Source organism: Pseudophryne corroboree, chromosome 12 (assembly GCF_028390025.1).
Source record: "Pseudophryne corroboree isolate aPseCor3 chromosome 12, aPseCor3.hap2, whole genome shotgun sequence".
Lineage (NCBI taxonomy): Eukaryota > Metazoa > Chordata > Amphibia > Anura > Myobatrachidae > Pseudophryne > Pseudophryne corroboree.
In genome coordinates, this window is record NC_086455.1 from 159,463,622 (window position 1) to 159,479,354 (window position 15,733).

Here is a 15,733-nt window from a genome sequence, read left to right on the forward strand (position 1 = left end):
TTGCTATGTGGGCGTGGTCTAGTTTGGGAGCTTTACATTGATTCGTCCATGGAAGCTACGGCACCACTCTTTCCAAACCAATAGGAATACAGAAAAGTAACACGTGTGGGAGAGAGGGCGGTCCTATCAGGTGAGACGATGTTCGGCAGGTGAGGGCTTTGTATATACACCAGGTAACAGTATGGGGAGTTGGGGTTAGTGTTGGGGCAGTATGTGAAGGCTGGGTTAGTGTTGGGGCATTATCCAGGGGGGACTGTGTGGGGGCAGTATGTTTAGGTGGGGTTAGTGTTGAGGGAGTATGTGCATGGGGGACAGTGAGTGCTGAGGCAGTATGTGCAGCGGGGGTGGTAAGGGACAGTGGTGGGGCAGTATGTGCAGAGGAGTACAGTATGAAGTTGGGGCAATATGTGGAGTGGGAGAAATGTGGAGGGCAGGTAGTGTTGGGGCAGTATGTGCAGTGAGGGGGACAGAACCTAGACTCAACCGAGGGGCCAGTATGTGTAATTGGGGCAATATGTGTAGGGGGGAGAAATGTTGGGGGCAGCATGGGCGAGGAGGGGGACAATGTGGGGCCAGTATGTGCAATAGGGGCAATAAGTGGAGGAGAGATGTTCGGGGCAGTATGTGCAGAGGGAGATAGTGTGAGGGCAGTATGTGCAGAGGGAGATAGTGTGGGGGCAGTGTGTGGAGGTAAGGCAGTATGTGTGGAGGGGTAAACCGTTTGGGGCAGCATAGTTGAGGAAGTGGACAATGTGGGGCCAGTATGTGGAGTAGGGGCAATAAGTGGAGAGGGAGAGATGTTGAGGGCAGTATGTGCAGAGGGGGATAGTTTGGGGACAGTATGTGGAGTAGGAGCAATAAGTGGAGAGGGAGAGATGTTGAGGGCAGAGGGGGATAGTGTGGGGGCAGTATGTGCAGGTGGGGGCAGTATGTGCAGAGGGGGATAGTGTGGGGGCAGTATGTGCAGAGGGGGATAGTGTGAGGGCAGTATGTGCAGAGGGAGATAGTGTGGTGGCACTATGTGCAGAGGGGGATAGTGTGGTGGCACTATGTGCAGAGGGGGATAGTGTGAGGGCAGTATGTGCAGAGGGGGATAGTGTGGGGTCAGTATGTGGAGAAAGGCAGTATGTGTGTGGGGGGGGGGGATGTTAGGGGCAGCATGGTTGAGGAGGAGGAGGACAATGTTGTATATATGTATGCGAGTAGGGGCAGTAAGTGGAGTGTGAGAGATGTTGGGGGCACCGTGAGGAGGGGTATTGGAAGTTGCCGTCATGTGTTATTATCTGGTGATCTCTGGGTAAATGATTATAACATCTCCCACTAGGAGGAACGTGCCACAGGTCAGGATGTGATTGTGCTTCTAGGTAACGCAGAACCTGCTGAGGTTCCTCTACAGACGTGTCCAGGATGAGCCGTTTTCTCGCTGTGCTGCGCAGTTGGTTGATGATGGTTTCCATTATTGCAGCGGGAAACACCCTGCAGAGCTTCCGGGACCACAGTTTCCTGAGTGACAAGCTGTATACGGGGAGGCCGAGCCAAGGTACGTGCAACCCCAATATCGGGTGAGTGTTTCCCTGCATAATTGGGGGCGAATGCGTATGTGGCTGTAGCCCCTGACGGGCGATATGTTGCTGAATGTGTGCGTGTAATGCTATAGGAACCCCCTGTCGTCTCATTCTGCTTCCTCTCCTCCTCAGTGAATGGTCTGCAGGCTCGTACGTTTGGGATCTGGACATTGCTTTCCTCTCTGATTCGCTGTGCCTGCGCTATTGATATTCAGAATAAGACGTAGGTTCTTACCTGTCAGACCTAATGGCCTCTCTATCACTATGCCCCAGTATCCCCCAGTCTTTATGCTGGAGCTCACATCTCACAGTCTCTTCCCCCCTCCGCAGGCTCTATCACATCACCCTGTGCACTTTCATCATGGCACTAGCGCACTTTGTGTCTGAGGTATGGATCTACCACACCGCACTGATGACGATCGGAGTCATGGCACCGTTGATGGTTGCAAGTGAGTCATTTTAATATAAGGTTCCTCCCTTCCCGTGGTAATGTTGGCTCCTGGTCTTTATTGTCTGTGATGTGACATGTACAGTGCTGGTGTCTGCTCTCTAGAGAGGTAGTGAGGCAACTATTAACCAGAGACCTACCCCCACGTGTGTGTCTATCTCTACATACTGTACATCCGTGTGGAGCTCATTGCTGGCCGTTTGCACACTGGGCCTCACGCAGAGGTGTACGAGTGGAGTGATTTTTTTTAGTTAATGCTGCACATGTAGTGAAGTTGCTCTGAGCGGGCCTCCCCAGTGAGTCGCAGGTGCAATTTCAGGTGCACACACCAAGAACTGTATGCAGATTGTAGTCGGTGTAACTGGAAAGTGTCTTAGCACACACGTGGAAATGGGTGTCATTGGAGTGTCTGGGAAAGGACCTGCGTACACAGGGTCTAATTCAGATCTGACCGCAGCAGCAAATTTGTTTGCTAACGGGCAAAACCAATAGACACTTCCGATCTGTGTCCACAACTGATTTAGGCCCATTGGTTACTGAGATCATTCATTAACATTTATATAGCGCCAGCTTATTCCAATGAGGTTTACAGTTGGGAACATAGGGCCTAATTCAGATCTGATTGCTCCGCTGTGAATTTGTAGAGGTCTACTATCGGATAGTCGCCGCCCAGATAGAGTGGAAATCCGCCCCGTGCGAAAAAGCTTTGCAAACGCGGTCAGCTGCAAATCCGTTCACAACTCCCTCACCATCGAATGGTTTTTCCAGTCTGTGCGTAGCCCAGGACTTACTCCTACACTGCAACAGAAGCAGGCTGATCGGGGCCGGAGCCGACGTCACACACCCGCCCTGAAAACGTTTGGGCACGCCTGAGTTTTTCCTGACACGCCCAGAAAACAGCCAGTTACCACCCCCAAAAGCCCATTCCTGTCATTCAGCCTGCGTTCGCCTAGCGATCAAAAGAGACGCAGGGTTCTTTCGCAGTTTGGCCTCACGCCTGCGCATTATGTTCTGTGCGCATGCGCAGTCGTTTGATAAACAGCCACTGTGCAATTTCGCACAACAACAATCAGGTCTGAATTAGACCCTTAGTAACAAAACAAACTGGGTAGTAACAGACAGAGGTGGGAGGGCCCTGCTCACAGGCTTACACTCTATAGGGAGTTATTAATGAGGAGGTGTGCTTAGTGGTATTGTGTACTGACCCAGCCTGATTGCAAGGGTTAAAAGAACTTAGTGCAGAGGTTCTCAAACGCGTCTTCAAGGCACCCCAACGCTCCAGGTTTTAAATTTATTGATGCTTGGCCACAGGTGACTTACTTAGCACCTCAGTTAATTTGATTTTACTATCTGTGCTGAGCCATGGCTATACCTAAAACCTGGCCTGTTTGGGTGCCTTGAGGATGCATTTGAGAACCTCTGGCTTAGTGGGTTACATCACTCCTTTTGCTAGGGCCTTTTTGATAGGTGCTCCACCCAGCATCCAGGGCCAGCCCAACGTAAGAGCAAGCTGTTGCCGTGAGCAACAGAAAATGCTCAGTTCACGAACCCCCCCCCCCCCCCCCCCCCCCCCCCTGTCCATTACCCGGACCTCCCTGCAGGAAGTAGGCATTGTAGACTCAAAGCCTCCCCCCACTCTTATTCTGGAGCCCGCCAAACAGTAAGTGAGATGCTGGGTGTTAGGGTGCACGATGGGTTCACAGGCACCGGTTCCATATCATGGGGAGTGTTGGCAGACTTCAGTGCTCAATCTTAGCATGCTGACATAGAAGGGACGATCGTTTCAGATGCATCTCTAGCACCCAGGGCAGGGTCTGGTGTAAGTCCCAGTATTAGTGGAGACGGCTGTGAGAACCTGGTTCATGTAAGATCTTTGGGGGTAATTCAGAGTTGATTGCTGCAGCAAATTTGTTAGTAGTTGGGCAAAACCATGTGCACTGCAGGAAGGGGGGCAGATGTAACATGTGCAGAAAGAGTTAGATTTGTGTGGGGTGTGTTCAAACTGAAATCTAAATTGCGGTGTAAAAATAAAGCAGCCAGTATTTACCCTGCACAGAAACAATATAACCCACCCAAATCTAACTCTCTCTGCACATGTTACATCGCCCCACCTGCAGCGCACATGGGGAGTCATTCAGAGTTGATCGCTAGCTGCATTCATTCGCTGTGCAGTGATGAGGCAAAAAAAGTCACTTCTGCGTATGCGGCTCAATGTGCACGCGCTAAGTACTATTACAACGAATGTTGTAGTTTCATACAGGGTCTAGCGAAGCTTTTCAGTCGCACTGCTGGCCGCAGAGTGATTGACATGAAGTGGGCGTTTCTGGGTGTCAACTGACCGTTTTGAGGGAGAGTTCGAAAAAACGCAGGCGTGGCTGGGCGAATGCAGGGCGTGTTTGTGACGTCAAAACAGGAACTGAACAGTCTGAAGTCGTCGCAAGCGCTGAGTAGGTTTTGAGCTACTCTGAAACTGCACAAAAATAATTTGCTGCCACTGTGTAAACCTTTCGTTCGCACTTCTGCTAAGCTAAAATACACTCCCAGTGGGAGGCGGCATCGCGTTTTGCACGGCTGCTAAAAACTGCTAGCGAGCGAACAACTCGGAATGACCACCATGGTTTTGCCCAACTGCTAACAAATTTGCTGCTACGATCAGGTCTGAATTACCCCCCATGTGCACTGCAGGTGCGGCAGATGTAACATGTGCAGAGAGAGTTAGATTTGGGTGGGTTATTTTGTTTCTGTGCAGGGTAAATACTGGCTGCTTTATTTTTACACTGCAATTTAGATTTCAGTTTGAACACATCCCACCCACATCTCACTCTCTCTGCACATGTTACATCTGCCCCACCTGCAGTGCACATGGTTTTGCCCAACTGCTAACAAATTTTCTGCTGCGATCAACTCTGAATTACCCCCATTATCCTCTGTTTGGCCAAAGAGTATCCCAGCTCCTGGGTTCCCCTATACATCAGTTCTGCAGTAGCACACAGGTCTCCAGTAACATAATACATACTTATGGATAAGGAAATCAGATTGATATTAAGAAGTGTATAATATATATATAAAAAAATAGCAATATACTTATTAAATGTCAATCAGTCCAGATTCAAATCTGTAGATGGATAATATAATAAAAGTAGGAATATTTATCAGTGTGATGGAAACATACAGGACTATTGTGTGTCCTCTATCCCCCTCAGGCTTCTCCATCCTTGGCATGCTGATAGGGTACCAGTATCTGGAGGCCGTGCAGGAGCCCCCGACTTCCACTAATAAAAAGAGGAACTGATGGGACCCCTGGGGAAAGATGGACACAGCACATGAGCTTAAGAATCCAATTGAAACGTGACGCTCGTTACACCCCGGTCCAGCGGTCTCATGCTCCGGAATATGTCACAGAAGGACCATTAAATAATAAGACACCATTCTCTGCTTCTTTTCACTACAAGGTTTTTATTTTAAATAAAACAGAAAAAAAAAAAGCAAAACCATTTTTTCGTCTCTGCATATGGCACCAACAATACTCTGCAGCAGGTCCCTGAGCGTCTGCCACTCCCGTCTTTGGTTCACAAGCCCTGAGCCCGGTCTATGGTGCCAGGATGGTTCCCGTGGCATCAACAGCTTCCAAGGAGTGGGGGGGTGAGGTTCAGTTAGAGTGGTCCTGGGAAAGGAGAGGGTCTGGAGCCTCAGCCGTGTCCAAGTGCTGCTTTACTGGCCCCTGGGTAAGAAAAGAGGCGTCATAACCGCTCCCACTCCTAGCTGCCCCTCACCGTCTATCTACAGAGCTGCCCCCACACCAAGCATGCAGGAAAGGAGGCACGGGGTTATAAGTACTGCCGTAGCCTTCCCGTTACAGACTGATGCCTCGTTGGGTTATGTTAAGAGTGCCCATCGTTATCTAGTGTACCGGGTGGAGGAGGCATACGGACCTAAGACAGCAGTACCGGCCTCACCGCCTCCTCCCAATGATCCCCACCATTGTGCTGCACCAGAGAAAACAAGAGCGTGGACAGAAAAGGGTTCCTTGGCCGGTAGCACTGAAAGCACCAGATCCCACATAGCACCGACACTGGGTGTTGCACACGGCACTTACCTGACTGAGGACATGCTGAGCCATAACGGATGTCCAGAGCGCAGCCATCCACCAGGGGCTGCAACAACAGTGGCCGTCACCAGAGGGCGCTCTAGACCTGACTAACTCACCTTGGCTCTAGATATGCACTCGCCAGAGCTATCGGACAGAGGGGCTTCATATACTAATGATAATCTATGGTGGAGCCTAGCAGAGTGATCGTAGTGCCCGGTGAGGATACCGCACACGATGACAATGCACCAGTTCTAAAATGGTCCGATTCCTACTTTGGAACTTTTTATTGTCCACTTTCTATAGCATACACATCTGTCATATGCAGTGATATATGCGCGTTATTTATATAGCGGTAACGTAGGGGTCTATTTGCTAAGTCTTGGAGAGAGATAAAGTGGCCGGAGAAAAAGCACCAATCAGCTTCTAGCTGTCATTTTTCAAACACCACCTGTAATATGACAGGAGCTGATTGGCTGGTACTTTATCTCTGTTCAAAGCTTAGTACATAGACCCCCTAAGTCTGCTGTACTGCATACAATGTGTATTCCATCAGATCACTCTATGCTGCAGAGAAGCTTACACTCTAATGTCAGGTACACAGGCCTCCCTTGCAGTTGGACGCAGGTCACCAGTGCCAATATCATGCATACATTTCTTATGGCATAGAGGTATTTTCTCCAGTAACGTGAGGTCGGGGCCCTGCTGACCGGCCCTCGCTGCGCACGCTGAGGGCCCGGCACCTTCCAACACATAAATGTTTTCCTGCAACAACCTTGTGCTGCAAAGTGCCCCAGCCTGGATTTCTACATAGGGTCACGGCTGCAGGGTCAGAGACCAGAGTGACGTGGTTGTCCCCTTCACCATCACACAGTGAGCCGCTCATATGAGATTATCCAGTTGTGGTGGAGCTGCAAGTCACAGTAGAGCATGTTGAAACTTGTAGTTCCACAACTGCCAGAAACAGGCGGCCTAAATGAAACTGTATTCATTACTGATAGCTGTTACCCAGACACCATGAGGGCTGACAAACCTATACTTACAGTGTGTATTGCCTCCTGATTGGCTCTCAGTCTACGTAGGTCCGGCTTAATAAATCCTGCAAGGCAGATAAACCACAGAAAGGTGTTATAATATATAGAGAGAGCGTTATATAAATATACTGTAGATATAAAAAAAGTCACGTATCGAATACAATCTATTCTCATCTGACATCACAAGGGACTGTACCCTGCCTCGTAATGGAGTAGACGGAAGATCGAGGGACTGTACCCTGCCACGTACTGGAGTGGACGGAAGATCGAGGGACTGTACCCTGCCACGTACTGGAGTGGACGGAAGATCGAGGGACTGTACCCTGCCACGTACTGGAGTGGACGGAAGATCGAGGGACTGTACCCTGCCACGTACTGGAGTGGACGGAAGATCGAGGGACTGTACCCTGCCTCGTAATGGAGTAGACGGAAGATCGAGGGACTGTACCCTGCCTCGTAATGGAGTGGACGGAAGATCGAGGGACTGTACCCTGCCTCGTAATGGAGTAGACGGAAGATCGAGGGACTGTACTCTACCTCGTAATGCAGTAGACGGACGATAGAGGGACTGTATCCTGCCACGTACTGGAGTACACGGAAGAACAAGGGACTGTACCCTGCCACGTACTGGAGTACACGGAAGAACAAGGGACTGTGGAGAAGACGGAAGAACGAGGGACTGTACCCTGCCACGTATTGGAGTAAAACCAAAAAAAGACTAAACAAGAGAGCGCAGGCAGACTTAACAAAAGTTCACAATTTATTAAAACAGTGATCACAGAATATGATAATATTAAGATAATTAAGAATTGATTCCGTACTACAACTCCATAAATTCCACACAGTCCAGTGCACTAATATACTGGTATAATGACGATATGAAGTAATCCTAAAATTTTTAGCAGCTGGTGTTTAAGTGCTGAGAATCTGGATATTATCCATATAACAGTCTCGTATTGATTTGTTCAAATGAAAGTCACATGTATACAAAGTCAGTGCACTGTTGATTATGGATTAAATATCTGTGAGTTACCTCCAATGGACATAGCACCAGTTCCGTTTGATTTAGTATATCCTCATATAGGAAAATGACGCTTACCGCTTCCTTGATGTGAGTATAGCACTCGCGAGTGCTCGGGTCTCTGCTTGTTCCAGCGGCTGTATCCACTGCTCTCTACTTACTAAGTCGTGTCAGACTCCTAACTGCTCACCGCTCCTACGGATCATCTGACGGTGCTGTAATTAACCGAAGTGCCGTTGATCCAAGGAGATGAGCTGACAGCCACGGTCCCCGTATTGCAGACGGGACCAGTGCAGGTGGCTTTATTCGGGCAGATTTAGACCCGACAGTAGAAATGAGCTGGCAGCCACGGTCCCCGTGATACAAAAGGGACCAGTGCAGGAGGCTCTGCTCGGGCAGATTTTTACCCGACAGTGGAGTAGAGCTGGAACAGGTGAAGTCCGTGAGAGGTGGAAGTGGTTGGATGAAAAGTAGTCGGATCCTATAGCAGCCCTGACGCGTTTCTCGACGGCACAATCTGGTCGTTTCCTCAGAGGGTTATAATGATCCTATCCTGCTGGTTCCTCATATTTAAAGGACTCCTAGGACGGTCATTAGTACAGGCACCTGGAAGGCACCTGTTCAGATCATTAGTGAACGTGTGTGCAGGTGGAGTTACAATCGGCTCCACAGACAAATCCAGCAGTCTTAAATAAGCATCTCTAAACATACTAATTCCTAACTCAACCGAATAACATACCAAAATTCAAATTCAAATAACTTTCTTATATATTTCTGATATTTCTATTATTATTATTATTATTATTATTATTATTGTTTCTTAGCGGACTATACTAATATGTATAACTATTTATATTTATTAATGAGTGGTATATGTTTTCTATATATAATTGGTTTTAGTTAAATTTAAATTTATTATTTATTACATATTTATGTTTATTCATAGGGAATGCTTATGGATTTCTCCCTATTCTATGAGATATAATTAGATCAATTCGAGTGGGAATATCCCATATAGATATATAAAATTCAGTAGTACTGATCAATACATCAAATATGGTTTAATATTGGAACAGTCAGATCATATTAATAATCGTTGCAGTGGTATGATTTATCTACCCTATGTAATTTGGATTATAAGCAATTATATTGAGAGTACTATGTTGCTGTCTCCCGCTCCGCTAAGAAACAATAATAATAATAATAGAAATATCAGAAATATATAAGAAAGTTATTTGAATTTGAATTTTGGTATGTTATTCGGTTGAGTTAGGAATTAGTATGTTTAGAGATGCTTATTTAAGACTGCTGGATTTGTCTGTGGAGCCGATTGTAACTCCACCTGCACACACGTTCACTAATGATCTGAACAGGTGCCTTCCAGGTGCCTGTACTAATGACCGTCCTAGGAGTCCTTTAAATATGAGGAACCAGCAGGATAGGATCATTATAACCCTCTGAGGAAACGACCAGATTGTGCCGGTCGAGAAACGCGTCAGGGCTGCTATAGGATCCGACTACTTTTCATCCAACCACTTCCACCTCTCACGGACTTCACCTGTTCCAGCTCTACTCCACTGTCGGGTAAAAATCTGCCCGAGCAGAGCCTCCTGCACTGGTCCCTTTTGTATCACGGGGACCGTGGCTGCCAGCTCATTTCTACTGTCGGGTCTAAATCTGCCCGAATAAAGCCACCTGCACTGGTCCCGTCTGCAATACGGGGACCGTGGCTGTCAGCTCATCTCCTTGGATCAACGGCACTTCGGTTAATTACAGCACCGTCAGATGATCCGTAGGAGCGGTGAGCAGTTAGGAGTCTGACACGACTTAGTAAGTAGAGAGCAGTGGATACAGCCGCTGGAACAAGCAGAGACCCGAGCACTCGCGAGTGCTATACTCACATCAAGGAAGCGGTAAGCGTCATTTTCCTATATGAGGATATACTAAATCAAACGGAACTGGTGCTATGTCCATTGGAGGTAACTCACAGATATTTAATCCATAATCAACAGTGCACTGACTTTGTATACATGTGACTTTCATTTGAACAAATCAATACGAGACTGTTATATGGATAATATCCAGATTCTCAGCACTTAAACACCAGCTGCTAAAAATTTTAGGATTACTTCATATCGTCATTATACCAGTATATTAGTGCACTGGACTGTGTGGAATTTATGGAGTTGTAGTACGGAATCAATTCTTAATTATCTTAATATTATCATATTCTGTGATCACTGTTTTAATAAATTGTGAACTTTTGTTAAGTCTGCCTGCGCTCTCTTGTTTAGTCTTTTTTTGGTTTTCATTTGTTTAGGGATTGCTAATACCCTATTCCTTTGAGAGCAGCGGGCAGCGTTTCAACATAGGCTCAGGGAGGCGCCCTTCCTTTTTGACGTATTGGAGTAGACTGAAGAACGAGGGACTGTACCCTGCCACGTACTAGGAGCAGACGGAAGAACGAGGGACTGTACCCTGCCACGTACTGGAGTAGACTGAAGAACGAGGGACTGTACCCTGCCACGTACTGGAGTAGACTGAAGAACGAGGGACTGTACCCTGCCACGTACTAGGAGCAGACTGAAGAACGAGGGACTGTACCCTGCCACGTACTGGAGTAGACTGAAGAACGAGGGACTGTACCCTGCCACGTACTGGAGTAGACTGAAGAACGAGGGACTGTACCCTGCCACGTACTAGGAGCAGACTGAAGAACGAGGGACTGTACCCTGCCACGTACTGGAGTAGACGGAAGAACGAGGGACTGTACCCTGCCACGTACTGGAGTAGACTGAAGAACGAGGGACTGTACCCTGCCACGTACTAGGAGCAGAAGGAAGAACGAGGGACTGTACCCTGCCACGTACTGGAGTAGACGGAAGAACGAGGGACTGTACCCTGCCACGTACTGGAGTACACGGAAGAACAAGGGACTGTGGAGAAGACGGAAGAACGAGGGACTGTACCCTGCCACGTACTGGAGTAGACTGAAGAACGAGGGACTGTACCCTGCCACGTACTAGGAGCAGACGGAAGAAAGAGGGACTGTATCCTGCCACGTACTGGAGTAGACGGAGGAACAAGGGACTGTATCCTGCCACGTACTGGAGTAGACGGAGGAACGAAGGACTGTACCATGCCACGTACAGGAGTAGACAGAAGAACCATGGACTGTACCCTGCCACGTAGAGGGAAGAACTACCCTGCCACGCACAGGAGTAGAGAGAAGAACGGTACCCTGCCACGCACAGGAGTAGAGGGAAGAACGGCACCCTGCCACGCACAGGAGTAGAGGGAAGAACGGCACCCTGCCACGCACAGGAGTAGAGGGAAGAACGGCACCCTGCCACGCACAGGAGCAGACGGAAGACCTGTACCCTGCCAGGCACAGGAGTAGAGGGAAGAACGGTACCCTGCCACGCACAGGAGTAGAGGGAAGAACGGCACCCTGCCACGCACAGGAGTAGAGGGAAGAACGGCACCCTGCCACGCACAGGAGTAGAGGGAAGAACGGCACCCTGCCACGCACAGGAGTAGAGGGAAGAACGGCACCCTGCCACGCACAGGAGTAGAGGGAAGAACGGCACCCTGCCACGCACAGGAGTAGAGGGAAGAACGGCACCCTGCCACGCACAGGAGTAGAGGGAAGAACGGCACCCTGCCACGCACAGGAGTAGAGGGAAGAACGGCACCCTGCCACGCACAGGAGTAGGGAGAAGAACGGTACCCTGCCACGCAAGGAGTAGAGGGAAGAACGGTACCCTGCCACGCACAGGAGTAGAGGGAAGAACGGCACCCTGCCACGCACAGGAGTAGAGGGAAGAACGGCACCCTGCCACGCACAGGAGTAGAGGGAAGAACGGTACCCTGCCACGCACAGGAGTAGAGGGAAGAACGGCACCCTGCCACGCACAGGAGTAGAGGGAAGAACGGCACCCTGCCACGCACAGGAGTAGAGGGAAGAATGGTACCCTGCCACGCACAGGAGCAGATAGCATAACAAGGGACTGAACCCCAATGTGTACATAGCTTCTCATTTCCTTGTGATGCTGATGAACCACAACACCCAGGTACAGGTCGGGGAGGGGTGACACCTGGTGTCTGATGAACAGTGGGGTATACAGAAGAGAAAGGTACCTGTAATAACTGCGCCCACCAGCAGGAAGCAGCAGAGTAAAATGTTCCCAGCCTGGACCCCAAATTTTTCCAGTATCTGTCCCTGGGCTGTGGTAAATATTAGTCCAAACACCTGTAAGAAAGAGACATGTGCAAACAAAGACATACATACATGAATCCAGGTGAGGCACAAGAATATCAGGCACAGTACTTGGAATAGCAACAGCTTAAAGCTTTTAGCATTACTGTGGATGTCTGTAAGGTGCCACGGTTACGGCTTGGAATTAGGACCATACCATCATCTATTTTATTAATGCCAGCAGTACCCTAGTGCTGGGGACCGTGTATTTATACATATATAGTGAGCTGATAAAGAGTATAACCAGGTATATTTATAACCAACAGTGCTAATATCCGATTACATCACTCCCCACAGGAAAAGGGACTAGTTCCACCGAGCAGTTTATTTACTTTTGGTGTAGGAACACAATATTCAGGGACACGCTGCTGTTGGGCTGGTTCATCTAAGCACGTTGTACACTGACCGTTTGCATGGATCAATCCCCATCATATTATTTGCACTGAACAGGATTGTAAGGTAAATCTATTAATCATTACTGAACACTAGTCCCTACAGTGCAGCTCTGAAACCTGAAGAAAAGTAATGGCAAAACCAACGTGCACAGTGCGAGCAGTTGTACTGTGCATCCATTAGTACAGAACATTCTGCAATTGGGATATTTCAGTAGGTTGGAGTTATGGCAGCCGGTAAATATGGATTGTAAAGGTGTCGTCTTTCATTCCCGGGGCTGTACATGAACCGAATGACAAGGGTACAACAAAGACATTATTAATCAGGCACATGCAAAACGTATATTGCAACCTGGCTATTCAAATTTCTAGTTATACAGCAAATAGGAGGATTCTATACTATATACAACACTACAGCTCTGACATGGGGGGTCATGACGAGTTGATCGCAGCGATCAGGTGATAAAACGGCATTTATGCGCATGCGTATGCCCCGCAATGCGCATGCGCGACGTATGGGTACAAAGCTCTTTGTGGTTGTGCACAGGTTCTAGCAAAATTTTCCTTCGCACTGGCGGCCGCAAGAAGATTGACAGGAAGGGGGCGTTTCTGGGTGTCAACTGACCGTTTTCAGGGAGAGTTTGCAAAAACGCAGGCGTGTCTGAAAAAACGCAGGCGTGGCTGGGCCGGTGTATGACGTCAAATCCGGACAGGAATAGGCTGAAGTGATCGGACGCGCTGAGTAGGTTCAGAGCTACTCTGAAACTGCACAAACGGGTTTTGCAGAGCTCGGCTGCACATGCGTTCGCACTTCTGCTAAGCTAAAATACACTCCCAGTGGGCGGCGGCATAGCGTTTGCACGGCTGCTAAAAACTGCTAGCGAGCGATCAACTCGGAATGACCCCCATGGTCACTCAGGGTATGCAAATTGTCATCAGCCCAAGCCACTCCCATTACATGGCTCCCCAGCCACTCACATGAGGCACCCACCAACCTCTCTGATGAAACTGTGGATCGCTCTATAAAACGCGTTGGACTTTTATAGTGTATATTTTCATGATGAACATCCCCTGTCTGTAAATATAACTGAAGTGTGAGCCTCTTTGCCTAGTTTATCTTGCTCGTAATACCACAGCAGTTTTAAATTGCGGGGATAAAACACACCAAGAGGCAGCAGCTTGCACAACCACCGCTTTGTAAATGTACCCAGTAAAGTTATTTGGATGCGCAGTGGCTGCCTTTTGTTGTCGCACTTCAGCTACAGATGAAGGCACTAGAATGCAACGCATTTGCAGCCATACAAAAATCTTTAAAGCTCACCTGTCGCTTGCACCGACAGCAGCCATTGGGGGTCATTCCGAGTTGATCGCTCGCTAGCAGTCTTTAGCAGCCGTGCAAACGCACTGTCACCGCCCACCGGGGAGTGTATTTTCGCTTTGCAGAAGTGCGAACGCCTGTGCAGCAGAGCGCCTGCAAAATCTTTTTGTGCAAAACAAGACCAGCCCTGTAGTTACTCTTCGTGTGCGTTGATTCTAACGACGGAGGGACGGCTTTTGACGTCACACACCCGCCCAGCGAACGCCCAGCCACGCCTGCGTTTTTTCTGCCACCCCTGCGTTTTTCTAAGCACTCCCTGAAAACGGTCGGTTGACACCCAGAAACGCCCACTTCATGTCAATCTTCCTGCGTTCGTCCGTGCGACTGGAATGTTGGTTACACTCTGTGCAAACCCACGATGCTCATTGTACCCGTACGACGCGCCTGCGCATTGCGGTGCATACGCATGCGCAGAAATGCCGATTTTTAGCCTGATCGATGCGCTGCGAACAACGGCAGCTAGCGATCAACTCGGAATGACCCCCATTATGTGGACGGCTTCATTGCTCAAGAACGACATAATGGGAACTGCAAACACAAACACGCTCCGCGGCAGAAACTGTTCTATACGATTGTTTTGCAGATTCCGTTCCGTTGCAACAGAAGAACTACAATGACCTAGTGGCAGGAAGTTCCCTGTGCCACGGAAATAACACACAGGGTCCTGATTGTTCATGGGACATTACTCCGCAGGCGATCAGGATTTCTACAAGCCCTGCAATGCATTGTTCCCAGCTATGTTGACAATTCTATCAAGCAAAAATCATTTTTCTTTTCCAGTTGTCCTGCTGTGTGCGGCAGTACAGCTGGACGCTTCCGTTATCACTGCCTTTACCCATAGCCGACGTGCCGCAGATCAGAATTCCCCACCCCAGGAAGCGTCGCATCCCCGGACTTCATTGATGTTAGAAGTTTGTAAAAACAAGTTTGTTGCCATTTAAATACAACTCATCAATTAAACAGTGAGATGTGTCATGTGGAACAGTCATTCCGCCACCCAGAGTGAGGCGGGTTAGGCAATGATTACATCTTATGGGTGATTAAACATCCAGTGAATTGTAAATGACAGAGAAACAGACCCAGGCAGTGTAATTTGAGCGGAACATTGTGCCGGACAGTAACTAGAATAATGGGGACAGAATAACGCCCCAAACACAGAAACGCTCACTACAGTAATTATGACATACTAGTTAAAAGCCCAGTTATGGGGGGTAGCTACTTACATAGAAGCTGGCGGGTCTCTGGAAGTCCTGCTGCTGGATAGATAGATATATATATATATATATATATATATAAGCTATGGGCCAAGGGTGGCCTTAAGCTGATAAAAGCCCTATTCACATTGCACTTTATTTGTATGGGGGTCATTCCGAGTTGATCGCTCGCTAGCTGTTTTTAGCAGCCGTGCAAACGCTAAGCCGCCGCCCACTGGGAGTGTATTTTAGCTTAGCAGAAGTGCGAACGAAAGGATCGCAGAGCGACTACGAAAAAAAGTGTGCAGTTTCAGAGTAGCTCCAGACCTACTCAGCGCTTGCGATCACTTCAGACAG

At 48.6% G+C, this 15,733-nt stretch overlaps 2 protein-coding genes across 3 annotated transcripts in view; one reads left to right on the forward strand and one right to left on the reverse strand.

Moving 5' to 3' along the window:
- The first annotated feature begins 27 nt into the window (after positions 1-27).
- ERG28 (ergosterol biosynthesis 28 homolog) lies at positions 28-5,504 on the forward strand. Its single transcript, XM_063948280.1, has 5 exons — positions 28-130; positions 1,325-1,540; positions 1,698-1,788; positions 1,896-2,014; positions 5,217-5,504. Exons 2-5 carry the CDS (start codon positions 1,408-1,410, stop codon positions 5,303-5,305), a joined length of 432 nt encoding a protein of 143 aa, XP_063804350.1. The 5' UTR covers positions 28-130; positions 1,325-1,407; the 3' UTR covers positions 5,306-5,504.
- FLVCR2 (FLVCR choline and putative heme transporter 2) overlaps positions 5,450-15,733 on the reverse strand; it is a 49,843-nt gene continuing 39,559 nt past the window's right edge. The window contains exons 9-12 of one of the 2 annotated variants that reach the window (XM_063948278.1): positions 12,296-12,407; positions 7,144-7,199; positions 6,110-6,167; positions 5,450-5,734 (exon numbers count right to left, since the gene is read on the reverse strand). In XM_063948278.1, coding sequence (XP_063804348.1) covers positions 5,703-5,734; positions 6,110-6,167; positions 7,144-7,199; positions 12,296-12,407 — 258 coding nt within the window. In that variant the 3' untranslated portion in view covers positions 5,450-5,702. The remainder of the gene's footprint in view (positions 5,735-6,109; positions 6,168-7,143; positions 7,200-12,295; positions 12,408-15,733) is intronic. The other variant, XM_063948279.1, reaches the window with a different exon arrangement.

What these genes read in the sequence shown, in the direction of transcription:
- ERG28 (XM_063948280.1), top strand. Translation starts at nt 1,408, where the DNA reads ATGAGCCGTTTTCTCGCTGTGCTGCGCAGTTGGTTGATGATGGTTTCC. An exon ending in TACGGGGAGGCCGAGCCAAG is followed by an intron (nt 1,541 to 1,697) that starts GTACGTGCAACC and finishes TCTCCTCCTCAG; the next exon opens with TGAATGGTCTGCAGGCTCGT. An exon ending in GGCACCGTTGATGGTTGCAA is followed by an intron (nt 2,015 to 5,216) that starts GTGAGTCATTTT and finishes TATCCCCCTCAG; the next exon opens with GCTTCTCCATCCTTGGCATG.